This window comes from Ranitomeya variabilis, unplaced genomic scaffold, assembly GCF_051348905.1.
Source record: "Ranitomeya variabilis isolate aRanVar5 unplaced genomic scaffold, aRanVar5.hap1 Scaffold_398, whole genome shotgun sequence".
Taxonomy (NCBI): domain Eukaryota; kingdom Metazoa; phylum Chordata; class Amphibia; order Anura; family Dendrobatidae; genus Ranitomeya; species Ranitomeya variabilis.
Genome location: NW_027508133.1, coordinates 11521 through 39217, shown reverse-complemented (window position 1 = coordinate 39217; position 27697 = coordinate 11521). Strand labels below are relative to the sequence as shown.

General features: G+C 45.4%; 1 protein-coding gene across 1 annotated transcript; it reads left to right on the top strand.

Moving 5' to 3' along the window:
- Positions 1 to 158: 158 nt before the first annotated feature.
- On the top strand, positions 159 to 27315 carry LOC143790555 (uncharacterized). Its single transcript, XM_077279128.1, has 7 exons — positions 159 to 239; positions 24324 to 24473; positions 24599 to 24778; positions 24862 to 24985; positions 25067 to 25164; positions 26113 to 26203; positions 26972 to 27315. The coding sequence occupies exons 1-7, from the start codon at positions 213 to 215 to the stop codon at positions 27313 to 27315; spliced, it is 1014 nt and encodes a 337-aa protein (XP_077135243.1). The 5' UTR covers positions 159 to 212.
- The last annotated feature ends 382 nt before the right edge of the window (positions 27316 to 27697 follow it).

The following is a 27697-nucleotide window of genomic DNA, read 5'->3' as shown; positions in this document are numbered from 1 at the left end:
AAAGATCTGGGGGATCCCATCACTTAATGGGGGGAATTGTTGTCTACTTTTAGCAACGTTACCTGTTCATAAAGGAGCAGCACCAGCAGACGAGCTGAATACTCATCAGCACAGCACAGTCCTGCATACACTGAGGCCCCTGATCATGTGACCCCTGACTCCTCCCCTCCTGTGACCTCATCACAGGTCCTGTGCGCACAGAGCAGCCATATATGTGGAGTGCGGCTCTGCAGGTGGAGGTAGGTGCTGGAGATTCCCCATTACTTTGGGGGGGGGGGGACATTAACCCCTTCAGCACTGAGACTCTTTTGGGGTCTCTGTGTGGTGTGAGCAGTGATGTGGAGCTTTCTCTTTGCCACATGTTTGTTTGTTTTTTTGCCTTCCCCTGGATCACCATGTTAGGGCCTGTTAGGTTAGGCTATGGGTTGAACTGGATGGACTTAAAGTCTTCCTTCAACCTTAATAACTATGTTACATAGGCGTAGCTAGGGTTTTGGTTCAGGAAGGGCGAAGCTTCGGAGTGGCCCCTAACCAGGTAACCTTGATTACAACTCGGTGACGCACCCTAAGGCCGGGATCACACACATGTGAGATACGGCCGAGTCTCGCACAGTAATCCCCGGCCCTGCCTCCTGCACTCCGGAGCGGCTCCATGTATTGCTATGCGGCCGCACGCTCCGCTCCGGAGTACAGGCGGCAGGGCCGGGGATTACTATGCGAGACTCGGCCATATCTCGCGTGTGTGTGTGTGATCCCGGCCTAATACTGGAGGAGAACCTCAGCAGATGAGCGCGCTGTTACTGAAGATAATCTCTATATAACGACCAACATGGATATTACCGCCATATGGTCAGTGGTAGATATCAGCCCTACAGAACATATAAGAGATCACCGCACAGTTACAGATAATGACTTACCGCTGACGTTCTTTTTGATGGAATCGTTCACTTTTCCCGTCTTTTCCATCTGGCCCAGACCGACATGACAACTTCTTCCAGCCAGGACTCGCCTGCAGAGAATACAACAAAGACATCTTTCACTTCTCATATTCCAGCCCCATCACCATCTATTCCCAACCTGCACAAACTCCTCATCCTGCTGATACCCCAATACTGAGCCGCTGCTGCCGTATGTGTCCCTATTACTGCCCCTGATACCCAATACTGAGCTGCTGCTGCCGTATGTGTCCCTATTACTGCACCTGATACCCCAATACTGAGCCGCTGCTGCCATATGTTTCCCTATTACTGCATCTGATACCCCAATACTGAGCCGCTGCAGCCGTATGTGTCCCTATTACTGCCCCTGATACCCCAATACTGAGCCGCTGCTGCCGTATGTGTCCCTATTACTGCCCCGATATCCCAATACTGAGCCGCTGCTGCCGTATGTGTCCCTATTACTGCACCTGATACCCCAATACTGAGCCGCTGCTGCCGTATGTGTCCCTATTACTGCACCTGCTGTGTGGTTCTCTGTGCCTTTTAAATTCTAAAGCACCCCTCTAGAATATAGTAACGCCAGGTGCAAGTGCCCTAGAAAACAGCACCCACATTTTTCCCCCTAGAAAGTAATAATTCCCCCTGTGTGTCCCTTTGACAGTCACAGTAACCTGAGTTCCCCTATAACAATAAGTGCCCACTTTACACTTTATAATGTCCTGGAACCCCCCCCCCCCCCCCCCTGTACAGCTCCCCTATGCACAGTATAATGCCCCCTCACAGTATATATACTGACCCCTTAGTATCCCCCAAATGGTTTGATAGCTCCAACCGTGTATCTCCACACTGTATGATGGCCCCCTAGATAGCCTCCACATAGTATAATGCACCAGACAATCCTCAATATAGTCCTCAATATAGTATAATGCACTCCCAGTAGGCAGACTCTATATAGTATAATACACTCCCCATAAGCAGACTCTATAGTATAATGCAGTCCTTAAAGGGAACCTGTCACCAGTTTTGACCTATATAAGTTACGGCCATCACCTTTCAGGGCTGACAGCATTCTATAATACTGTATATCTGCCCTCAACCCGACCTGTAAGAGAAGAAAAAGACCTTTTATTATAATCACCTGTAGGGTAGCCCAGTCTGAGGGATGTCGCAGGTCATAGAGCCCCGGCATCTGCGCACTGCAGTACTTTGCTCTGCCCTCAATAGGGCAGATAAGTACGCCTGCGCAGGAGCGCAATGTCGGGGAGCCTGTGTGGATGAAGCAGTGATGCATCATCCACATGAAGCAAGCAGGAGGACGGTGATCATAAGAAGATGGGAGGCGCTGGGCCAAGAAGAGCAACACCCATCGGACCAGACTGCCCCATAGGTGAGTATAATAAAAGTTATTTTTCTTCTCTTACAGGTCGGGTTGGGGGCTACACAGCATTATAGAATGCTGTAGATAAGCCCTGAAAGGTGATGGCCATATCTCTTATCGCCCAAACCTGGTGACAGGTTCCCCTTAATATAATGCACCCCCATAGGCCGCCTCTATAACATATTGCAGCCCCAAATATAATGCACCCCCATAGGCAACTGTTATGATCTGGTGGCTTAGGAGCAGCATGAGACGAGCTCTGGAGGAGGTGGTACTTATACTGACCGCAGACCCTGAACTTAACACAACAACTAGAAGTAGCCATGGGATGTACCTAACATGGCCTAGACACCTCGACACAGCCGGAGAACTAGATACCCCTAAAGATAGAAACAGGAAAGCTATCTTGCCTCAGAGAAAATCCCCAAAGGATAGACAGCCCCCCACAAATATTGACTGTGAGAGGAGAGGGAAATAACATACATAGCATGAAACCAGGATTTAGCAAAGGAGGCCAATCTAGCTAGATAGAAAGGACAGGACAGAGTACTGTGCGGTCAGCATTAAAATACTAGAAAATATCCACCACAGATAATACAAAATCTCCACACCTAACTAAAGGTATGGAGGGTAAATCTGCTTCCCAGAGCTTCCAGCTTGACTGAATAAATCCACACTGACAAAGCTGGACAAGAAAAAAACATAGAAATGCAATGAGCTATAAAGTCCACAGCATGTGGACAGCAAAAAACAAGCCAGGACTTATCTTTGATGACTTGGACAGAATAGCAGGAGAATCCAAGCAAAGATGTGAATCCAACAAGTAACAATGGACAACTGGCACTAAGTAAAGGATGAGCCAGACTAAATAGCCCAGTCAGAATTGGTAATAAGTGGAAGCAGCCGATGACTCCTGAAATCCAAAGGAGCAGCAGTACCACTTATAACCACCGGAGGGAGCCCAAGATCAGAACTCACAACATTACCACTTATAACCACCGGAGGGAGCCCAAGAGCAGAATTCACAACAGGCAACCTCTATACCATTTTGCACCCCCTAATATAATGCACCCCCATTGGCAGCCTCTATAGCATAATGCAGCCCCTAATGCACTCCCATAGGCAGCCTCTATAGCATAATTCAGCCCCTAATATACAGCACCCCATAGGCAACCTCTATAGCATAATTCATCCCCTAATATAATGCACCCCATAGGCAGCCTCTATAGCATAATGCAGCCTTTAATATAAAGCACCTCCCATAGACAGCCTCTATAGCATAATTCAGCCCCTAATATAATGCACCCCCATAGGTAGACTCTATAGCATAATGCAGCCCTTAATATAATACACCCGCATAGGCAGCCTCTATAGTACAAGGCAGCCCTTGTTATAGTGCACCCCGATAAGCAGCCTCTATAGCATTATACAGCCCCTAGTATAATGCACCCCCATAGGAAGCCTTTATCTATATTATAATTCTGCCCCTAATATAATGCAGCCCCCATAGGCAGCCTCTATAGCATAATGCACCCCTATATGCAGCCTCTATAGTATAAATCAGCCCCTAATATAATGCACCCCCATAGGCAGCCTCTATATCATAATTCAGCCCCCATAGACAGCCTGTATAGCATAATTCAGCCCTTATTATAATGCACCTCCATATGCAGCCTCTATAGTATAATTCAGCCCCTAATATAATGCACTCCTGTAGGCAGCCTCTATAGCATAATTCAGCCCCCAATATAAAGCACCCCCATAGGCAGCCTCTATAGTATAATGCAGCCCTTAATATAATGCACCCCTTAGGCAGCCTCTATAGCATAATTCAGCCTCTAATATAATGCACCCCTATAGGCAGCCTCTATAGTATAATGCAGCCCTTAATATAATACACCGCATAGGCAGCCTTTATAGTATAACTAGACTGTGGCCCGATTCTAATGCATCGGGTATTCTAGAATATGCATGTCCCCGTAGTATGTGATTCGCGGCAGACTGTGCCCGTCGCTGATTGGTCGAGGCAACCTTTATGACATCATCGTCGCCATGGCAACCATTATGACATCATCGTCGCCATGCTGTGCCCATCTCTGATTGGTCGAGGCCGCCCGACAAACCGTCGACCACTCCATATAAGGTATGGTCTACAAACCGCCAACCACTCCATATAAGGTATGGTCTACAAACCGCCGACCACTCCATATAAGGTATGGTCTACAAACCGCCGACCACTCCATATAAGGTATGGTCTACAAACCGCCGACCACTCCATATAAGGTATCCTGTTTGTAGACCATACCTTATATGGAGTGATTTCCAGGACAGACAGACAGACAGACAGACAGACAGACAGACAGACAGACAGACAGACAGACAGACGGAAAAACCCTTAGACAATTATATATATAGATGCAGCCCTTAATATAATACACCCGCATAGGCAGCCTTTATAGCATAATGCAGCCCTTAATAAAATGCACCCCCATAGGCAGCCTCTAGAGTATAATGCAGCCTTTAATATAAAGCACCCCCATAGGCAGCCTCTATATAGTATAATGCAGCCCCCCATAGGCAGCCTCTATAGCATAATTTAGCCCCTAATATAGTGCACCCCATAAGCAGCCTCTGTAGTATAATTCAGCCCCTAATATAATGCACCCCCATAGGCAGCCTCTATAGTATAATGCAGCCCTTAATGTAATGCACCCCCATAGGCAGCCTCTATAACATAATGTAACCTTTAATATAATGCACCCCCATAGGCAGCCTCTAGCATAATGCAGCCATTAATATAATGCACCCCCATAGTCAGCCTCTATAGCATAAAGCAGCCCCTAATATAATGCACCCCCATAGGCAGCCTCTATAGCAGGTGTCCCCAACCTGTAGCTCGGGAGCCACATATGGCTCACGGTCCCATGAATTGTGGCTCGCGGCTGTCTTTCAGCTTGGTGCATTAGCTCCAGTTCTAGCAAACAGGTATGAAGAGCACATCTGAAAATGGTGAATTTTGTGAGCAGCCCTGCACAGAAGAGCCGATCTGGATGCACATATACTGGTCTTTGAGATGATTTAAGTATGGTATGCTGGAGACGAGATGACACCACCTGTAAGAGGAGGTGTTTAAAGCTGGATGTGACAGTGTCTTGGGAGTGCTTTATAGGAGAATACTGAATGTGGGGTATTGTAGGAACCACTGGATCTTTGTAAACTGTTTTGGGGTGATTGATTTTTGTTGAAAAGCTTTGGTTACCATTTTGCCTGTAATGGGGGCTTTGGTTGCCACTATTGTGAGGGGGTGGGAGCTGAATGTGGGTCGCGACCTTCTCAAGACTGGATGTGGCTTGCGACCCTCTCTGAGATGAATGTGGCTCTCAAGGTCAGAAGAGTTGGGGACCTATGCTCTATAGTATAATTCAGCCCCTAATATAATGCACCCCCATAGGCAGCATCTAGCATAATTCAGCCCCTAATATAATGCAACCCCATAGGTAGACTCTATAGCATAATACAGCCCCTAATATAATGCACCCCCATAGGCAGCCTCTATATAATAATTCAGCCTTTAACATAATGCACCCCCATAGGCAGCCTGTATAGTATAATGCAACCTTTAATATAATGCACCCTGTGACGCAGTGACCCCTGTTACAGCTAATGGGCACTGTGTGTGCGCTTCAGGATGCACTTGGAGGCAAAATTCTGATGGTGAATTAGGGACTGGCATTATTGTAAATGGCCGGTATGTTTCTCTGCGCTGTAAGCCCAAAATGATACGGTTATGCTGGGACTTATAGTTTCACAAATGTTTGTTGTGTTTACTTATAAGGGGGGCTTATAGGGTTAGTCAAAGAGCTGGGTGGGAATTGACTAACCACACATGCACAACCCATCCATGGGGGTGGTTACAACTAATGTTGAGCATTCCGATACCGCAAGTATCGGGTATCGGCCGATACTTGCCGTATCGGAATTCCGATACCGAGATCCGATACTTTTGTTGTATCGGGAATCGGTATCGGGACCATATTAATGTGTAAAATAAAGAATTAAAATAAAAAATATTGATATACTCACCTCTCCGACGCAGCCTGGACATCACCGCTGGTAACCGGCAGCCTGCTTTGTTTAAAATGAGCGCGTTCAGTACCTTCCATGACGTCACGGCTTCTGATTGGTCGCGTGCCGCTCATGTGACCGCCACGCGACCAATCACAAGCCGTGACGTCATTCTCAGGTCCTAAATTCCCTTCTAGGAATTTAGGACCTGAGGGATGACGTCACGGCTTCTGATTGGTCGCGTGGCGGTCACATGAGCGGCACGCGACCAATCAGAAGCCGTGACGTCATGGAAGGTACTGAACGCGCTCATTTTAAACAAAGCAGGCTGCCGGTTACCAGCGGTGATGTCCTGGCTGCGTCGGAGAGGTGAGTATATCAATATTTTTTATTTTAATTCTTTATTTTACACATTAATATGGTTCCCAGGGCCTGAAGGAGAGTTTCCTCTCCTTCAGACCCTGGGAACCATCAGGGATACCTTCCAATACTTGAGTCCCATTGACTTGTATTGGTATCGGGTATCGGTATCGGATTAGATCCGATACTTTGCCGGTATCGGCCGATACTTTCCGATACCGATACTTTCAAGTATCGGACGGTATCGCTCAACACTAGTTACAACCATATAATGTGACTGAGGTCTGGTCACATTGTCAGAGTGTATGGACCTGAGTGGTCTGTGTTGTAGGTCCTGAAAGAGGTCAGGTCTGTGTTGGAAGCTCCGGTGAGTGGAGACTTCCTGAAGAGCACGTGTAGAGACCGTGGACCTGGATGGTCGGTGTTGGAAGCTCCTGTGAGTGGAGACTTCCTGGAAGCACCTGGTGAGACCATGTACCTGCAGAGTCTGGGACGGCTTCTGTGTTGGGGAAGCCAGGACTGACAAGGAGTCAGCTTGTGGAGCGGAGCTCCTGAGAGGTAACCCCGAGTATGGGGAAAGAACTATGTGCACTGACAAAGGACAGTTACTGAACTGCACGGTCACCCCGTGACTGGAGAGAGACAGGCTTGACTAGTGAATGCTTTGTAAAGCCATGTGTGATGAAGTAATGGACTATGTATAAGCCGGTGATATGCAACCTGGCTTATGGAGCGGTTTATGACATTTCAATAAACCGTGTGGACTGTTTTGTGTGAAAAAACTGCCTGACTATGTTAATCTGCTGCCAAGCGAGTGTTCCCTGCCGCCAAGCGAGTGTTCCCCAACACAAACAGTAGGCACAACGCCACATCCCCCATAGGCAGCCTCTATAGTATATTGCAGCCCTTAATATGATGCATCCCCATAGGCAGCCTCTATAGCAGTGGTCCCCAACCTTTTTGACCTAGAGAGCCACATTCAGTACTGAGAGGGTCGCGAGCTTCATTTAGCTCTGACAGCGGGTCGCGAGCAACATCGTGCTCCTGTCCCCCTCAATGTAGTGTCAAGCAAAGCCCCCATTACTGGTTCAATGCTAACCCAAGCTTTTCGACAGAAATAATTCCAAAGCAGTACACTGAGATCCAGGGGTTATCACAATGCCCCAATTCAGTATTCTCCCATCAAGGACTGACAACACACTGTCGCATCCAGCTTCAAGAACCTCCTCTAACAGGTAATATCCTCCATACCTAAAACACCTCTAAACCCCTAAGACCAGTATATGTGAATCAAGATCTGCTCTTCTGTGCAGGGCTACTCAAAAATTCACCATTTTTAGATGTACTCTTCACACCTGTTTGCTAGACCTGGAGCTAATGCATCAAGCTGGCAGACAGTCGCGAGCCACTATTCATGGGACCGCGAGCCACATGTGGCTCCCGAGCTACAGGTTGGGGACCCCTGCTCTATAGTATAATGCAGCTCTTAATATAATGAACCCCCATAGGCAGCCTTTATAGCATAATTCAGCCCCATTAAAAAATTATACCAATACTCCCCTTTTTTCCTGGTTCCTCCGCTGCTCGGAGCACCCGCACATCTCCGGACAGCGGGCGCCAGGTAGTGATGTCATTTTGACCCCCTGTCAGTGTCGGCGTTAGTGATATCAGACTCTGAGAGGGGGATATTGGGAGAGGGAGCTGTTGTGAATTTGGTTTCTGGGCTCCCCCGGTGGTTTCTGGTGGTACTGCACTTATGTGCTTCATCTCCTCTGTTCACCTGTTTCCATCAGGATGTGGGAGTTGTCTATTTAGCCTTGCTCCTCAGTCATTTCTATGCCGGCCAACAATGTTACCAGAAGCCTTTCTGTTGCATGTTCCTGCTCCTAGACTACTATCAGCTAAGTTGGACTTGTTATCCTAAGTTTGTTTTGCATTTTTGTTCCAGTTCTCTGTGATTGAATATTCTGAGGCTGGAAGCTCTTGTGAGCTGAAATTGCCACTCTGGTGTCATGAGTTGATATTAGAGTCTTAAAGTAATTTCAGGATGGTACTTTGAAAGGGTTTTCAGCTGACCGTGAAGTTCCCTTTTCTGTCTTCCTACTATCTAGTAAGCGGACCTCAATTTGCTAAACCTATCTTCATACTTCGTATGTCAATTTCCTCTAAAATCACCGCCAATATATGTGGGGGCTACTGTCTGCCTTTTGGGGAAAATTTCTCTAGAGGTAAGCCAGGTCTTTATTTTCCTCTGCTAGGGTCAGTCAGTTCTCCGGCTGGCGCTGGGCGTCTAGGGATAAAACGTAGGCACGCTACCCGGCCACTGTTAGTTGTGCGGTAGGTTTAGCTCACGGTCAGCTCGAGTTCCCATCTTCCAAGAGCTAGTCCTTTTGTATGCTTTACTACGTTCTCTTGCCATTGAGAACCATGACAGGGAGCATAACGCTCCTCTCATCAATGCGGTTAGCTGTATCGGCATCTAGCCGATACAGTTGAACTTGCGATGACGGGCATGGGGGGCCCACTGCTGGCATCGTGCCCTCCGCCTGCTCAAGGGCCCCATAGCGGCCGGGCGGCAGAGCTGGGAGATTGATTGTCCATGCACTGCCGCAGAATGTAACTGTATGGGCATGCTGTGCATGCCGATACAGTTACAGTAGTGTGGCTCCTGGTGGGCCCCCTCAGAGCACGGGGCCCAGGGTGATCAACCCCCTGCCCCCCCCGTTAGCTACACTATTGCATAACAGCTGTGGACAGAATGCGGCTTAGCTGGTTCCCAAGCCCACATTAGATCCATTCAGAAAACTGCACGATGAGAGGACAGAAGCCCAAAGAAGTTCTCACAAAATGCAATTATTTCTCTCCTGGTTCTGTTCCAGCACAATAATGTAAATACTAGTGATGAGTGAGTTGCTCTACACTACTCGATCAGGCATCGGGAGCTCGGACAAGCTTGTTACTGGAGTGAGTATCGCAGGTGATGGAGCGCCATGCTCGAGGTCCCAGCCAATAAACATGCGGGCATTGCCTGCCATAGATGGTAATACCGTAGCCATGTGGGCTACTGGCGTTACTGTGACTGTCCGACTGCATCACGTCATCTATACAATGTGCACAGCCAATTTTTGTACAATACTTTGGCTTTTCTCATGGCACTGTAGGGTTTGGGGATCTGATCTGAGAGTTCTGCACCACCCATGTACCGATTGTATTCCAAGTTACAATCTGGCTTTGGGACTTGTGTTGTGGTACCACGAACAGTGACAAGGGAGCTGTTGTCACGGCGTACGGTGGTGAAGATAAGGACATCCCTTTTGTCCTTATAATTGACCACCAGCATGTTGCTGCATTGGGCTCGGCTTTCGCCTTTTCTCTGCGTTTGCCCATTTAGTGGCTTAATCAGGTCTCTCTGATTTTTTCGCATGGCGCCGCAGGCAACTTTACCTCTCGCAGAGAGGGTCTTGAAGAGGGGGATGCTGTGAAAGTTATCAATGTAGAGGTGATAACCCTTATCCAGCAGTGGGTGCATCAATTCCCACACAATTTTCCCACTCACCCCCAGGTAATCTGGGTGTCTTTTCCCTTGTAGACCCTAAATCTGTGTGTTTACCCTAAGGTACTCTCGTACAATTTAGGCTACTTTCACACTAGCGTCGTGCACTGCACGTCGCTATGCGATGTTGCAGCGCACCGACGCATAGTGTGGAAGCGCCGCACAACGGGGGCAGCGGATGCTGTTTTTCCACACATCCGCTGCCCCATTCTGAGCTCCGGGGAGGAGGGGAGCGGAGTTCTGGCCGCGCATGCGCGGTCGGAATTGCTGCACACAACGCACAAAAGAACGTTACATGTAACTTTTTTTGTGCCGACGGTAAGACGCAACCGTCGCACGACGGTTGCAACGTGTGGCACTGCGTCGCTAATTCACGTCAATGAAGAAAAAACGCATTCTGCAAGCACTTTTGCAGGATGCGTTTTTTCTACAGAACGACGCATAGCGACGTGCAGTGCACAACGCTAGTGTGAAAGAGGCCTTATACAGTTTAATTCCATACCTGGCCCTTTTACTGGGCAGGTATTGTTGAAATTTTAGCCTCTCTTTGAAATGAACCAGAGATTCATTTATAGTGATGTCCCTTTGGAGGTTGTACGCCTCAGCAAATTTTCTACTGAAGTGTTCAACAAATAGCCTAATGTTCAGGGCCGTATTTGCCACTAGGCACTTAAGGGCACATGCCTAGGGCGGGGCCATGCGGGGGGGGCGGCACCTGAGCAGGTGTGTGTGCTCTTTTTTTTTTTTTTTTTGTGCAAAGTCCGGTCCGGCCGGGGTCACCTTAAGGCTTAAGCCCCTCCCCCCTCGCCGCCACCTCCGCCCCCCCCGCCGCTGCCTCCTTGCCCATACACACTATGATTGATGCATACTCGCCTCACCTGCTCCAGCGACGCTTGGTCTGCTCTCAGTGACTGCACCCTCGCTGTGTGAGCGGTCACATGGTACCGCTGATTAAGGTCATGACCTTAATCAGCGGTACCACCTGACCGCTCATACAGGACGACGAGGGTGCTGCGCCGGGACACAGCACAGAGGTGGAGGATCCCGTTCTTCTGCGCGCGGTGTGAGGTGACACAGCCAGGTGAGTATGATGACAGGCAGGGACGGGGGGAGCCGGGGAGGATGAAGGAGGAGGATCGGGGAGCCCGGCAGGCGGCAGCCACAAGATTGATGGGGAGCGGCGGGGAAGGCTGCCGATGAGCCACGGATGGGGGATGGGAGATGACGAGCCAGAGCCACCAATGCCACCATGCATACAGGGAGGGAGGGGGAGATGAGCCACGCACACAGGGGGGGGTGAATATGAGCCATGCATACAGGGGGGGGGGTGAATATGAGCCATGCATATAGGGGGGGGTGAATATGAGCCATGCATACAGGGGGGGGGTGAATATGAGCCATGCATACAGGGGGGGTGTATATGAGCCATGCATACAGGGGGGGTGAATATGAGCCATGCATACAGGGGGGGGGTGAATATGAGCCATGCATACAGGGGGGGTGTATATGAGCCATGTATACGGGGGGGTGTATATGAGCAATGTATACGGGGGGGTGAATATGAGCAATGTATACGAGGGGGGTGAATATGAGCAATGTATACGAGGGGGGTGAATATGAGCCATGTATACGGGGGGTGAATATGAGCCATGCATACAGGGGGGGGTGAATATGAGCCATGCATACAGGGGGGGTGAATATGAGCCATGCATACAGGGGGGGGGGTGTATATGAGCCATGCATACAGGGGGGGTGTATATGAGCCATGTATACGGGGGGGTTGAATATGAGCCATGCATACAGGGGGGGAGTGTGAGCCATGCATACAGGGGGGGAATATGAGCCATGCATACAGGAGGGGGGGTCATTATACAGTATCATGGAGAACTGTGTGGCCATTATACAGTATTGAGCATCATGTGTGGCCATTGTACAATATGGAGCATCATGTGTGGCCGTTATACAGTATGGAGCATCATGTGTGGCCGTTATACAGTATGGAGCATCATGTGTGGCCGTTATACAGTATGGAGCACTGTGGCCATATTTTTTCGTTTATAATTATTGTATATAAAACAGTGTGATCAGCAGTGCTAAATGGCTGTGGTTGGGACATGGATATGGGTGTGACTAGTTGTGAAATGGGTGTGGTCAGAGGCGTGGCCTAAAATTTGCCGCGCCGCGCTACGCGCGCCGCACACTTTCTGTCTCCTTCCCTTCTTCAAAAGTTGGGAGGTATGGTACTGCATTTGCCAGATCATAAGTGCCGCAAATCCCATAGGGAATGAATGAGGCCAAACGCAGTGTTGCCGTAAGTGATCCGTTACGCGGCACATGCAGAAAAACTGCCGGATCTGCTGCAAAAGGCGACTTTCACATCAGCGATTCTTGCCAAAGTCACTGCCGATAGTGTCATACTCACCACAGGGGGGGGGGGGGGCAGCACTAAAAGTGCCTAGGGCAGCAGAAACCCTAAATACGGCCCTGCTAATGTTATATAGATTATCAAAGTTCGGATCATCTCAGGGAGTACACTGCGCATTATCACTATAATGCAATCATTTTTGGATCTCTTCAAATTGTGTACTTGTTATGGCCATACAGAATATTGGTACTGTAGAGAATGTCAGTACTCCAGTATTGCCGAAGCTCTGGTTTTCGGATTATGCCCATATGCAGCACAATTCCCCAAAAATGTCATCATCTGTGCTGCATCTACAGGGGTCCATCTGATGTATGATGACGTGGGATTTTGGGTGAAAAATAGATGGGCATACAAGTTGGTCTGGGCCACCATAAGATTTATTATTTCCTCACTGAAAAAGAATTTAAAGAATTCAATTTCAGTGAGGCCAGTGTGTCAAACTGGATTCCTTAGCTGCTGATCAAATCCGGAATGACGGGCTGATAATTTTCGGGAGATGCAATCTATATAGGATCGATTGTTGGAGGGGTTGCCTGGGTCCTAGTGTGCCTTGTTGGGGTTCATTCCTAACTAGATGAGGAGGAGGACTACAGGAATGTGGGATCTTCCTCACTGGCTGAATCCGTCTTGGAGGCAAGGAAAGCGTATGCCTCCTCTGGTGAATACCGTCTTGACGAATGGGCCATTTTTATTGGGGATGTTTGTGCAAGTGGTGCTTTACACGTTTAATATGTGGAGCTTGTGAATAGGATACTATTTATTAAAAAAACAGGTAAAGACCCCAATATCCACAGGTGCCCCTTCTAATTGGGGGAAACTGTCACCTCTAATAATCCTCGGACAGTTCTGACAAACACAGAAAAGTGCCCCTTTATGGAGGTGACAGAAAGTCTGTTTAGTCCCTTTAGCTTCATAGTATCAGCTCTAATCCAATGGTGAGAGAGCGATTTACCCTGAAGAGTCACAGATTGTGGGGTTGTTATAAGATGTTATATTTAGGGGGTTTGTGTTGCCTCCTTATAAGAATCACAATGGTTTTGTTTCTTTTCAACTGCTAGATACAAGCGACCCAACTATGAAAGATGGGAACCAAGGAAACATGTATTACTCTCATAGTACGGGGCCCCTTTTTTGGCCCCCAGACACAGTATAATGTTCCCACAGTACCACCGTCCTCAATATTATTTTTGTATTCAAGATAACGGAATGGAGAAAGTCAGCACTTACACCTTTTAGAAGATACTTCAGTTCTTCTACTGGTCCATGTTCATAGACCAGTGAAACATGGACTAGTAGAAGCGCAAATTAAGTCTGAAACGTTCATTGTCCGTCAGGTCTTTTTGTTTAAAAAAAAAACACTGAACCTGCCGCCATGCTGCTAACAGTGTTGCACTTTTTGTCATTGTCCTGAACCAAATGAAAATTAAAAAGGACTGAAGTATTTTCTAAAATGGGTGAGTGCTGATTTTCTTCATTCCGTTGTCTTAATTATAAATAGTCTCACGTATATACACTACCCTGAAGATTTAGTATACTGGAGGTTGTAACATAGGTTCAATGTGTCCATATACTGGGTAAAAACTTTCTATTTGGTGCCTCAACACTTCACTATAGTTATTTTTGGAATATTTTCACCCTTTTTTTGGTGTTGTTCATGTAATATATGGAAGCTTACATGGAGATATTGGCATCAAATAACTCCTGTCTTGTTGTTCTTATAAAAAAAGCTTTTTTAAAAGCCTCAAACGTCTGTGTGTGACTCAGAGCTGAGATCTAACGTGATAGAAGATTCCAGTGCGGGGAAGACGGGAAACCTTCATATAGAGGCCGGTGGGGATGGAGTCAGTGACCGACTCTGGACAAATATGTTTCTAGAGCCGCAGTAGGAGATGAAGATGTCGTCCTCATCATGAAGTCGTTATTTCTCCTGTCCCGTGTAATGAATATCTCCTGCAGTATTGCTAATGCCGATTCCAGTGTCGGGAAATGATGCGAGAATTAGCGTTATGGAAGATGAGTCTATGAGGAACGTATTCAGCTGCCGACTCCGAGGGAGAAACTGCTTGTTGTCTGTGGCCTAAATATATAGGTTTTATTAGTAGATGTAAAGAAGGAAACTAAATACTGTAAAATAATAAATATCCTCATATGTTTCCCTTATTATCTCCAGTAATTGTATTATTACACAGGATTTTATGATGTTACATCGGCTCATCTTCTTCTCATTCAGGTCTCTACAATATCGGATCCTCAAATACCCCAAAATTGTAGACCAAAATACATCAGGTGGTATATTTCCAAAATTAATAGATACAAAGGAAAAGGGAAATACAAGACCAAAAAATTAAAATATCAAATATGTTATTCACACTGAATTAAAATTCAACAAATCATAATTAGTATATGTAAGGGACTCAAAAACAGGGCAGAGTGAACTCCATATATTCCATAACATAATCCAAGTAGAAAATACAATATTCAAATGGCCACCATGCCAATAATATGTATAACAATTAAATGAAACAGCAGGCACTGGATTGTCAATTAACTACCTATAGGATCAAAGCTAATCAACTATTAAAGTGCAAGTGCGTGATCCAAGAACTATATCAGCAAAGGGGTCAAAAGGAAAAATCCAAAAAAGGGTTTTCAATAAGGGGCTAGTGCCTCATAATCAAATAGCAAGATAAAATGGTTTGCTAGTGAAATGCAAGTGCAAAATTACAAGGTAGAGGTAGGTATAAAAAAGCCATTGATAAATGCCAGGTACAGATCAAGACAGTAGTGATACCATATTATTACCTGCGTTGATATGGACTAATAGGAGGCCGGAAACCCCGACGCGCGTTTAGCACGTAGCTTCTTCCTGGGGGTCGTGGTGATGGACAGAACGTGGTGCTAGCTATTTAAATGTAGTGGTGATATGGCGCTGGCATCCATCAAGCACACAACTGGAAGCGGCGGGTCCGGCGTCCAACGTCATCAGCTGCCGCCCAACTCCGACGTGTCAGGAAAAGGGCGGGAGAGGATGACGCACAAGGACGCGTTACCACGGCAACCCAGTCAGGACGACAGACGCAAGTGCACTCCACTGCAGAAGAAAAAGACCGGAAAAGATGTTGATATAAGGTGCGCAGTGTGAACCCGATGAATAGTTATATAATGGGGAAAACAGGAGTGTGTACAGATAAAGGGGAGGCTGTTTAAACAAAGAGGAAGAAATACTTATGCAGAATAAAGTTATTATTATTATGTTGATGCAACAGTGCCAATAAGGAATACCAATTAGTGTACCCAAATATGCAAAAACATACAGTGAACATAAAAAGTGCTATATGCATGCAAAACAATAAAAATACTAACAACATGAAATAAAAAGAAATATAAATATATACTATATGTTATAATATAATCATAAATATAATCATAAATGGTATTCTTTTACTTGGTCAGGGATGAAGAGATAAGGTAGCAATGTGCAACAACATGAGTGAAAAAATTATTATTATGCTGTTGAAACAGTGCCAAAAGAAATACCAATTAATATACCCAAGTATACAATAGCATGCAATGGACATAAAAGGTGCTAAGTGCATACAAAACAAAAATTACAACCAACATGATATTCAATAAAAAGTACTAAATATGCCAATATAATCATGAATCATAACTATAATTCTTTTGCTTGATCAAGGGTGAAGATGGGGTGGCAAAGTGCAGCAACTTGAGTGAAGTATACAGCAACCGGTCAATATTCATCAAAGCTGTAAAACTAAAGTAAGACTAAAAAGAAAAAACATACAATTAATACATAGAATATAAAAATAATGCAAAGAAATAAATCCAATGAGGAAACATTTTTTATCAAAAGAAAAATAAAAAAAATATACTTAAAAATATATTTTTATGGGCGCATGCGCGGACTCTGATGGAGCAGGAAGTGCTCGGCTGAGCTCCGCATCCCGAGGCTTGATTCCCCCCCGTTTAGATACCGGAATCGGGACTTTTTCACGGCGGTCTGCTTCCCCTCGCCTCCGAGAGCGCCGAGGTCCGCAATGCCCAGAAAAGCTGGCGCAGGACAGCCGGCTGGCCGCCCGATATCAGAACTCTTGGCGGGCGGCGGTGCGGGTAAAATGGCCGCCGCACCTGTCCCCACTCTCTCTCACATCCCGGCGCTGCAGCTCAGTGAAGGGGCAGATGATGAGGATCTGAATAATGGAGGGGACGCTGTTATTTCAACTGCTGCACTCACCAAATCCCTCCGGGAGACCTTCCGCACAGAACTTTCTACAGCCATGACTGCAGTCACCGCCCAGCTACAAGATATCTCCCAGCGCACAGCATGCTTAGAGGAGAAAATGGAGGCCACAGCAGAGGCCCTTAGTGAAGATCAAGAGACCCTCACACTCCATGCTGACCGCATCATGGACTTAGAGCTGCGCAGTGAAGACCTAGAGAATAGGTCCAGAAGAGGTAATATTAGAGTGCGTGGCTTACCAGAATCCTATGTGACATTAAAAGAGACAGTCACTGCTCTATTTATTGCACTCCTGCCGCAGGCAGATCCATCCTCATTACATATCACAAGAATCCACAGGGCTCTAGGCAGAACACGTTCCACAGACATTCCCAGAGACGTGGTCCTCAAAATGCAATATGAGGAATCTAGAGATTTAATTCTTAATGCTGCAAGATCTCTATCTACACTTCCTGGACTTCCAGATTCTGTGAAACTGTTTGCGGACATAGCACCTGCCACGCTGTTTCGTAGGAGAGCCCTTAAACCAATCACCATGGCACTACAGTCAGTACAAGTGAAATATCGCTGGGGATTCCCATTCTCTTTATCTTTTACACATAAGAATGAGCAGTATATTTGTCGTACACTGGATGAAGGCAAAAAGGTTCTAGAACAAGCTGGAATTCCGCTTCCTGATGTTATGCCTCCACTTCCGCAAAGAAGACCCAGACCAGCTAAAGAATGGCAGCAGGTTCCTGCGACCAGAAGCCAACGTTCACGAATTACTTGACTGTTTCCTGGATTCTCTGGATTTAAATTTTGAGATGTGGCTTTACATAGACCCCATCGGTTGACTGCATTGAGTTATCTTCAGTTATCTGTTAATGATCATTAGACTGATCTATATTTTCCTGATTTCGAACTTTTCTGCATATGCCCATACCAATTTACTTTTCCTATTTAACGTGTTTATTATTTTTCTACCAGTTCTCCCATCCTCTCCCTCTCTCCCCCCCTTTCCTACCTCCCTTCTTCTCCCCTCCCCTTCCCTCCCCCCTACCCCCCTCTCCCCCCCTTTTGACTGGGCTAGTAATCATAACGGGTAAGGCCTCGGGTTTACTACATGTTGCCCTATTTTGGCGATTCTCGGTCTACTTTTAATATGGTATTCCGGATCTCCATCTTTTGTGAGGCTAGAACTCACATTATTGTTCTATTAATGTTATATGTGTATGTTTTCCCTTGTTTTGTTTCTCTCCCTTTGTTTTCTAGCAGATTTACCACACATTGTTCACTTCGCAGTTTCCAACGGTGGAGATTTGGCAGGACTGGTCGAGTGTCTGAGTCTGTAAGCATTACTTGTATCTTTACTAATGTGTAGGGTTATTTCACACAATGTAAAGGGTCTTAATTCACCCATTAAACGGAGGAGAGCGTTCATAGATTATCATAAACACAAGCCAGATATCTTGTGTTTACAAGAAACCCATTTCTCCTCTTCATCTTCTCCTAAATTTTTTGACTCGAGCTATTCCCGCTACTTCCTTGCCTCTTGGGACAGAAAAACCAGAGGTGTTGCTATATTACTAAAAAATTCCTTTCCCTTCCATTTGACTGAATCATACTCAGACCCTGAAGGGAGGTTTTTAATACTACAGGGAACTCTACAGGGAAAAACAATCTGTATTATCAATAGTTATCTCCCTGCAAACACCCAGATCCGGGTTTTTAAATTAATATTATCAAAGCTCTCTCAAGTCTCATACCACCACCTGATTTGGAGTGGGGATTTCAACATGGTCCTTGATCCAACTCAGGACAGTAGTGCAGTACAGAGGTCTGATGTTTCCAAGAGAGATAGGAAACAAATCTTGCACTTGATGAGGGAGAATAGATTGGTGGATGTCTGGCGGGAGATTAACGGGCAGGCAAGGGGCTTCACATTTTACTCACCAGTACACAAATCGTACTCGCGCATTGACTTACAGTTAACGACTGCAAATACTCTAGTATCAGCTTTGTACTCACGACATGTCCCATCAGCTTGGTCGGATCATGATTTTGTTCTGTCGGTCTTTAAATTTGATATTACCACGTCTGGCCTTTTTAAGTGGCGCTTAAATGAATCCCTGCTTACAGACCCCACTATATCTTCTCAACTTAAAGAAGATCTTAAACTTTTCTTTCAAACTAATGTAACTAATGACTCCTCACCTGGTAACATCTGGATGGCTCATAAAAAATTCATAACTGGCTCTATAATCAAGATAGCTTCCACCAGGAAAAAAAACAGGTCAGCCCTCCAAAATAGATTGGAAACCAAGCTGTTCAAGCTCGAACAGGCTAATCAGCTATCAACGTCTCGCTATCTAATAAAACAAATCTCAGATGTCAAAAAACAGCTGACCTCATTGCTCACTGTTAAAACGGAGAAAGCCCTCGCCTGGACCAGAGCCTCCTTTTACAAGCAGGCAAACAAACCTTCCAGAATGTTAGCACGCCAACTACGCGCAAGAGAGTACTTAAACTCTATACCCTCCATAAGGGATGGCTCTGGACGTATATCAGCCCATCCAGAGGGTATTTACAAAGTCTTTTATGAGTACTATCAAAAATTGTACTCCTCCCCTCAAAACATTCCCTTGAAATCTCTGAACTCTTTTTTACAAGGTGTTTCCCTTCCAAAAATTTCTGAACCTGCCATACAGCAACTTCAGTCGGAAATCCTTCCTGAGGAAATTACTATGATAATCAAAAAATTAAAGTCGGGCAAGGCTCCGGGTCCTGATGGCCTGTCAGCCCTTTATTACAAAAAATTTGGAGATCTCCTAATGCCCCACATTAAAAATTTCTGCAATGCCCTTCTTTCTGGCTCCCAAATGCCCCCTGAGTTTTATTTTGCTCACGTAACTGTCATTCCTAAACCAAAACGAGATCACTTATTAGTTAAAAACTACCGTCCTATTTCTTTATTAAACGTTGATTTAAAAATTTTCACTTCACTCATCACTGATCGACTGAACAAAATACTGCCTTCGCTTATACATAAGGATCAGGTAGGTTTTATCCCGATGAGACAAGGACCTGACAACATACGTAGAAATCTCAACATTATCCACTCAGCGAACCGTACACAGAAGCCTTTGATGGTACTGGCTCTAGATATAGAAAAGGCTTTTGATACAGTTCTTTGGCCGTATCTTTTCTCAGTGTTAGATAAATTTAATTTCCCTCAAAAGCTGATTTCCTGTCTTCAACTAATATATGACAATCCATCAGCATACCTCAAACTCCCTTCCACTAAACCGTTATCTATAAATATACAAAGAGGTACTCGTCAGGGGTGTCCCTTGTCCCCAGCATTATTTGCTTTAGCAATGGAGCCGTTGGCCGCAGCCATAAGAGAAAATCCAAACATATTAGGACCCTCAGATATGGGTGAAAAATACAAACTGAGCCTTTTTGCAGATGATCTTCTACTCACACTGTCCAACCCCTACTCTACTCTACCCAACCTATTTTCGCTTCTGCGTACATTTGAAAAAATATCAGGTCTCAGGATAAATGTTGATAAGTCAGAGGCCCTATTCATCAACACTCCTAAGGCTGATCAAGATAATTTAATTTCACAATTCAGCTTTACGAGAAAGGAACATTCCCTATCCTACTTAGGAATTAACCTTACGACCCATAAATCTTCCCTTTTCAAGTGGAACTATTCCCCTTTAATTGCAAAATTTAGGACTGACATAGCAAAATGGTCTCGTTTAAAAATTTCATGGCTTGGCCGGTTACACACTATAAAGATGGTTACTTTGCCGAGATTCCTATACCTATTTAGATCTCTCCCTATCGCGGTCCCTTTGAAGTGTCTCCGAGAGATTCAGTCAATTATTTCCAAATTTATATGGAATGGAAAGAGACCCCGTGTCAAACAAAACATAATGTATTTACACAGAAAGTATGGAGGCATGTCAATGCCTAGTCTCTTGACATATTTCAAAGCAGCCCAAATAGCTCAATTGTCCAAACTATCCCCTAACAGTAATACTCCTAGGTGGGTGCAATTGGAATCTTACTTCCTGCAGCCTTATTCACTTTGTGGCCTCTTGTGGTCCACGGTGAGACTCCCGCCGGACATTCAGGTCATAGCTCCCTTTTCCGCTCTCTCTCTGATCATATGGAGAAAGGAGAGATTCAAGCACAATCTTCAATCTAAATTTTCACCCCTTACATCATTGTTTCGTAATCCTATGTTTCAACCGGGGCTAGAGCCTGCACTGTTCTCCTGGTGGATCGGGAAGGGGATTACCATGCTAAAACACCTTTGCTCCCCCTTCAATATTTTACTCACTAAGCAAGAATTTATACAATGTCATAGTCCCCCAACTGGAGAGGCTATGCGTATCAATCAAGTTTTTCATTTTGCCAGTCAGCACCTGTCACGTGGGACCCCTTTTCGGCTCACTGGTTTTGAACAAAGGTATTCTGGAAACCCTATGGGTAATGGGATAATCTCACTAATATATTCCACGATGAATGCCGCTCATACATCAGAGAAACTAAATTATATGCTGCAATGGGAGAATGACTTGGAGCTCGTCCTGCCCTTGGAGACGTGGCATAAATGCAGTGAAACCCTGTCTAGAGGTAGTCATCAAACGTCTCTGACTGAAACATCACTTAAGGTGTTACATAGGGCATATTATGTACCAACCAAATTACATGCCATTTGTCCGCACATCTCTAAGGACTGCTTTAGGGGTTGTAATATCCCTGGGGATATGCTCCACATTTGGTGGAAATGTCCGATCGTTGAGAAATTATGGCAAGAAGTTAATTCAATTATTATCCAATTATTTGGTAAACCAATTATAATGGACCCCACAGTATTCCTATTGGGAAAGATGCCACATGGATTCTCGAAGAGTCTTTGGAGATTAGCGAATACATTGTGCATGGCAGCTAAAATTCATATAGCTTCTAAATGGAGAACTCAGACACTGTCCATTTCAATGGTGAGAGACAGAATGAATGAAATTTTAATGTGCGAGAGAATCCAAGCAACTAGGTGTGATGACCTGAGTGCCTTTTTTCGAATCTGGAGCCCTTGGCTCGATCTCGACTCTAGCACCCCCCTGACTCGAACCCTCCTACTGTCTCCATAAATTTCTTACATCTTATATCTGTACATTATTAGTATATTGCGACAAATCAACACTCACCTAATTATCAACATCTGATGACATGACATGTTGGATTTCCCCCATAATTGGTAAAACGAAGTGATGTTACCCCCCTTGTTGTTCCTATCCCTAGTCTGTCTTGTCCTGTCTTTCTAGTTTGGTTTATATGATCGACCTTTATTGATATGGTTACTTTTACATTTTTGTCATGATGCTCTACAAATAACTATATCTTTTTTTTACATGGAAGGTCGTCTTTGTTATATATTGTTATGAAAACTTTAAATAAACATATTGAAACAAAAAAAAATATATTTTTATTATTAGGACAGTAATTCAAAAAGCACCATCTAATCCCAAAATATATTTAAAAGGAAAGGAGCAAAGCTCACAACCTCATTCAATCCAGTAGGTTGAAGTGAGCCTATCCTAGAGATCTATTTGGTCTCTAATTGAGCCAATTTGGTTTTAACACTACCACCCCTTGAATCTTTGATGATCCGATCAATACCAATTACCTTTAATAAGCTAGGGTCACAGTTATGGACAGACTTAAAGTGGCGGGGTATTGGTTTAAGTGATGTCAAGTCTTTAGTATCACGAGCATTAGATATATCACGGACATGTTCTCTGGTACGTATTCTAAGTTGTCTCGTAGTCATGCCAATATATACCAACGGGCAAGGACAGCTGGCATAATATATCACATGATCTGTCCCACATATGATATTGTGAGTGATTTGAAAGACCTTATTGCCATGTGCATTTGTGAATTCCTTAGCCCTATCCATATTAGCACATGCTAGGCACTTTCTGCAGGGAAAAAAATCCCCATTTTGGTCCTTTGGAATCAAAATAATTGTCCATAGTAACACCCTTATACTGACTATGAACTAGCATGTCTTTCAAGCTCTGAGATCTCCTGTACGTAATGGTTGGTATTGTAGGGATACTCTTGGCCAAGATTGGATCATTCATGGTAATGGGCCAGAACTTTGAAAGAGATTGTCTCATGGGTTTCCACTTTTCATTATAGGTTGATATGAATCTTACTGTGGTCGAATTTGGTGGACGCGTTTTTGAGTTCAATAGTCCAGTCCTCTGTTTGTTACATGCTTTAGACCGCCCCTGGTGGATAACCCGATTGGAATATCCTCTTTGTGCAAATCGTTGAGCCAATTCAGAAGATTGTGTCTGAAAAGATGATTGAGCAAATTCTCTTTGTTCTCAGAAACTGCCCATAAGGAATACTATCCTTTAGAGGTCTGGGATGTGATAAAGCAGCGTGTAATATTGAGCTCACTGCTGTTTCTTTCCTAAACACATCGGTGTGTATGAATCCATCCTCACCCTTGTAGATTTAGGTATCAAAAAATCAATGCATGTTTGGCTATGTTTACATGTCAATTTGATATTCAGGGTGTTGTTGTTAAGAAGTTGGATAAATGATGTTAGATCAGTCTCAGATCCCTGCCAGATGACAAAAATGTCATCAATAAAGCGCATCCATAGGCACACTTTCTCAATCAGAGGGATGACATTAGTTAGAAAGATGGTACATTCCCATGAGCCTAGAAACAAATTTGCATATGAGGGCGCGAACGCAGCCCCCATAGCAGTCCCCTGTAATTGTAGGTAAAGAATTTCCTTAAAGATAAAGAAATTATGTGTGAGGGCATATTCTAATAACGTAAGAAGAAATTCAATTAAGTCATTGTCACTAGTAGACATATGGAGAAAACTCCTAACTGCTTCGATGCCATCATTATGGCGAATTGATGTATATAATGACTACATCAAAAGTTACTAACCACGTATCTGTCTCAAGAGGTATGTCTGCCAATTTCCGAAGTACATCACTGGCATCCTGAATATATGATGGAATGAATATCTCCTGCCGTATTGCTAATGCCGATTCCAGTGTCGGTAAATGAGACGAGAAATAGCGTTATGGAAGATGAGTCTACGAGAAACGTATTCAGCTGCCGACTCCGAGGAAGAAACTGCTCGTTGTCTGTGGCCTAAATATAAAGGTTTTATTAGTAGATGGAGAGAAGAAAACTAAATACTGTAAAATAATACATCTCCTCATATGTTTCCCTTCTTATCTCCAGTAATTGTATTATTACACAGGATTTTTATGATGTTACATCAGCTCATCTTCTTCTCATTCAGGTCTCTACAATATCGGATCCTCTCAGTGAAGATCTTCCATATAAGAGAATTTTCCTGATTTACCCAGCAAAGATGGATATGGACAGAGACAAGATGGCGGAGAAAATATTACACCTCACCCTAGAGATCCTCTTCCGGCTTACTGGAGAGGTGAGAGATTCTGATGACGTCACATTACATCATTCTTATCTATGGGAATAACAGACAGAACTGGAGAGGTGAGGACTCTGGAAATGTCTGTAGTGAGATTTATTAATGTGTCTCTCCATAACCAGGATTACACAGCAGTGAAGAAGACCTTTAGTGAACGCTGTCAGGACCCTGTGTCTGAAGGATGCAGAAGACCCCTGAGCCCAATCACGGGGCCTCCACCTTACCCCCTGATACATGAGGACATCAATGACCAGAAGATCCTAGAACTCACCTACAAGATGAATGAACTGCTGACTGAAGAGGTGACACTGCTGGGAATGCTGGGACATTGTACAGTAACGCTATGAAGGAATCGGGGGGATGACGGTATCATTGTATGTGTCAGGTTCCTATAAGGTGTCAGGATGTCGCTGTCTATTTCTCCATGGAGGAGTGGGAGTATTTAGAAGGACACAAAGATCTGTACAAGGACGTCATAATGGAGATTCCCCAGCCCCTCACATCACCAGGTAATAGACAGGACTGAATACACAGCCTATAATTATCTGTATGTACAGAATGAATTTAGTCCCTGTATGTGTTTCCTCCAGATCTATCCAGCAAGAGGACAATACCAGAGAGATGTCCCCGTCCTCGCCTTCCACAGGACTGTAAACAAGAAGATCCTAATGTTCCTCAGGATCATCAGGTAGATGGAGAGAAGAAGTCAGGAGTTCTCCCCTATGATGTGTAGACGACTGTGAAGATCTTGTGCTCAGTCTTAGGGTACCGTCACACAGTGCAATTTTGATCGCTACGACGGTACGATTCGTGACGTTCTAGCGATATCGTTACGATATCGCAGTGTCTGACACGCAGCAGCGATCAAGGATCCTGCTGAGAATCGTACGTCGTAGCAGATCGTTTGGAACTTTCTTTCGTCGCTTGATCACCCGCTGACATCGCTGGATCGTTGTGTGTGACAGCGATCCAGCGATGCGTTCGCTGGTAACCAGGGTAAACATCGGGTAACTAAGCGCAGGGCCGCGCTTAGTAACCCGATGTTTACCGTGGTTACCAGCATAAAAGTAAAAAAAAACAAACCGTACATGCTCACCATCTGATGTCCGTCAGGTCCCTTGCCGTCCGCTTCCTGCTCTGACTGTCTGCCTGCCGGAAAGTGAGAGCAGATCACAGCAGTGACGTCACCGCTGCACTCTGCTCTCACTGTACGGCGGCTCAGTCAGAGCAGGAAGCAGACGGCAAGGGACCGGACGGACATCAGATGGTGAGCATGTACGGTTTGTTTTTTTTTACTTTTACGCTGGTAACCACGGTAAACATCGGGTTACTAAGCGCGGCCCTGCGCTTAGTAACCCGATGTTTACCCTGGTTACCCGGGGACTTCGGCATCGCTCCAGCGCCGTGATTGCAACGTGTGACCGCAGTCTACGACGCTGGAGCGATAATCATACGATCGCTGCGACGTCACGGATCGTGCCGTCGTAGCGATCAAAATTGCACTGTGTGACGGTACCCTTAGTTTATCCACCAGTATTATATGTTTTATACTTGTGTAATGAGAACGGTGGAGATGGCAGGATTAGAGCTGATCATAGATATGACTTTTCCTTCTATCTGTGACTTTTTGTTTTAGAGTGAAGATCTGACCCATATTAATACTACAGAGACATGTGTGAGGGGTGATGAGTGGTGTAAAGAGGAGATTCCTACATGTGACTACCCAGGTGAGTAGTCACCACTAAATATAGGATGAAGAAAGGTGTCAGGATACCATAGGAGGTAAATTGTGAGTAAAATCACATCCTATGTTTTTGCCTTGGGTTTTAATGCCTGTTTTTACTGTGGTGCCTTCCTTGCTCTTGGTTGACCACTGTCATTTTCCTGTGATTACACTTTTGTTATGTTTGTTTCTGTATTTTAATGTTATTTAATAAAGTTTCTCCTACGCCTCATTGGGGGACACAGGACCATGGGTGTTCTGCTGCTGCCACTAGGAGGACACTAAGTTAACACAGAAAGATTAACTCCTCTTCTGCAGTATACACCCCTTCACTGGCCAGGATTCAACCAGTTCTTGCTTAGTGTCTGTAGGAGGCACTTGGGTCTGTTTTCAGAATCCAACTTTCTTATTTTTCTGTAAATTTTTATTTAACGGAGTGAAGGGGGCGACGTATTCCTTTTATAGGGTCCGCTCTCCCCCGAACCATCAACAGGCGAGTATACCTCCCCGTCCCTCTCCTGCGACGTCTGGGGCACGCCAAGTTTTACTGGGGCGACGGTTCCTCCTTGGTCCCGATCTCCCCCCCCCCCCCCCTGCAAGACGGCAAGCACATAGAGCCCGGCTCTAATGTCCCTCTCCGGGGCCCGAAGTCAAAAGCCTATCGAGGCCAAATACCCTTTTGCTCAGGAACTAATCAAGGACTGGCTCCAGTCCCCCTCAGTGGACCCTGCTGTATCACATCTCGCTTCCAAAAGTATCCTATCTCTGTCAGATGGTTCCTCAGTCAAGAACCCCTCTGATTGTGAAATCGACTACCTGGCTCTCTCCGTCTTCGAGGCCACAGGAGCCTCTCTCTTCCCATCCTTAGCCGCTTCTTTGGTGGCTAAGGCTATGGTCGCTTGGGCTGTGGTGCTTACCACGACCATCCAAGACACTAATCTCCCTCCAGAGGCGATGAACTTGACTAACCAGATAGCCCAAGCTGGGGACTTCGTGGTTAACGCCTCAATAGACGCGGCCAATTGCGCTGCACATGCAGCCGCATATGCAGTCTCCATCAGAAGAGCCTGTGGCTCAGAGATTGGCGAGCAGATTCTGCTTCCAAGCGTTCTTTGACATCTCTACCCTACCAACCTGGTCGCTTATTTGGAGAAAAATTAGACCAAATAATCTCGGATGCTACCGGGGGGGAAAGTAAATTTCTCCCCCAACAAAAGCCTACCTGGCCATTTCGGTATCAACAATCTCGATTCCGGCCTTTTCGCAGCAATCCCAACTGGTCATCTATATCCTTCTCCCCGGCATCAGGACGAGGTTCGCACGCTGACCGAGGCCCCCAGGTCTCATACAGACCTAACCACAACTGGAAACCCAGACCGAGATCTTCTGGGTCTAAAGGATCCAGATCCCTTAGATCCTCCAGTCAATGACTTGTTGCAACATACGGAGGACATCAACAAAGTAGGAGGTCGCCTACTTTTGTTCCGTCAAGCATGGC

What these genes read in the sequence shown, in the direction of transcription:
- LOC143790555 (XM_077279128.1), top strand. Translation starts at nt 213, where the DNA reads ATGTGGAGTGCGGCTCTGCAGGTGGAG. An exon ending in CCAGCCCCTCACATCACCAG is followed by an intron (nt 24,986 to 25,066) that starts GTAATAGACAGG and finishes TGTTTCCTCCAG; the next exon opens with ATCTATCCAGCAAGAGGACA. An exon ending in ATGTTCCTCAGGATCATCAG is followed by an intron (nt 25,165 to 26,112) that starts GTAGATGGAGAG and finishes TTTTTGTTTTAG; the next exon opens with AGTGAAGATCTGACCCATAT.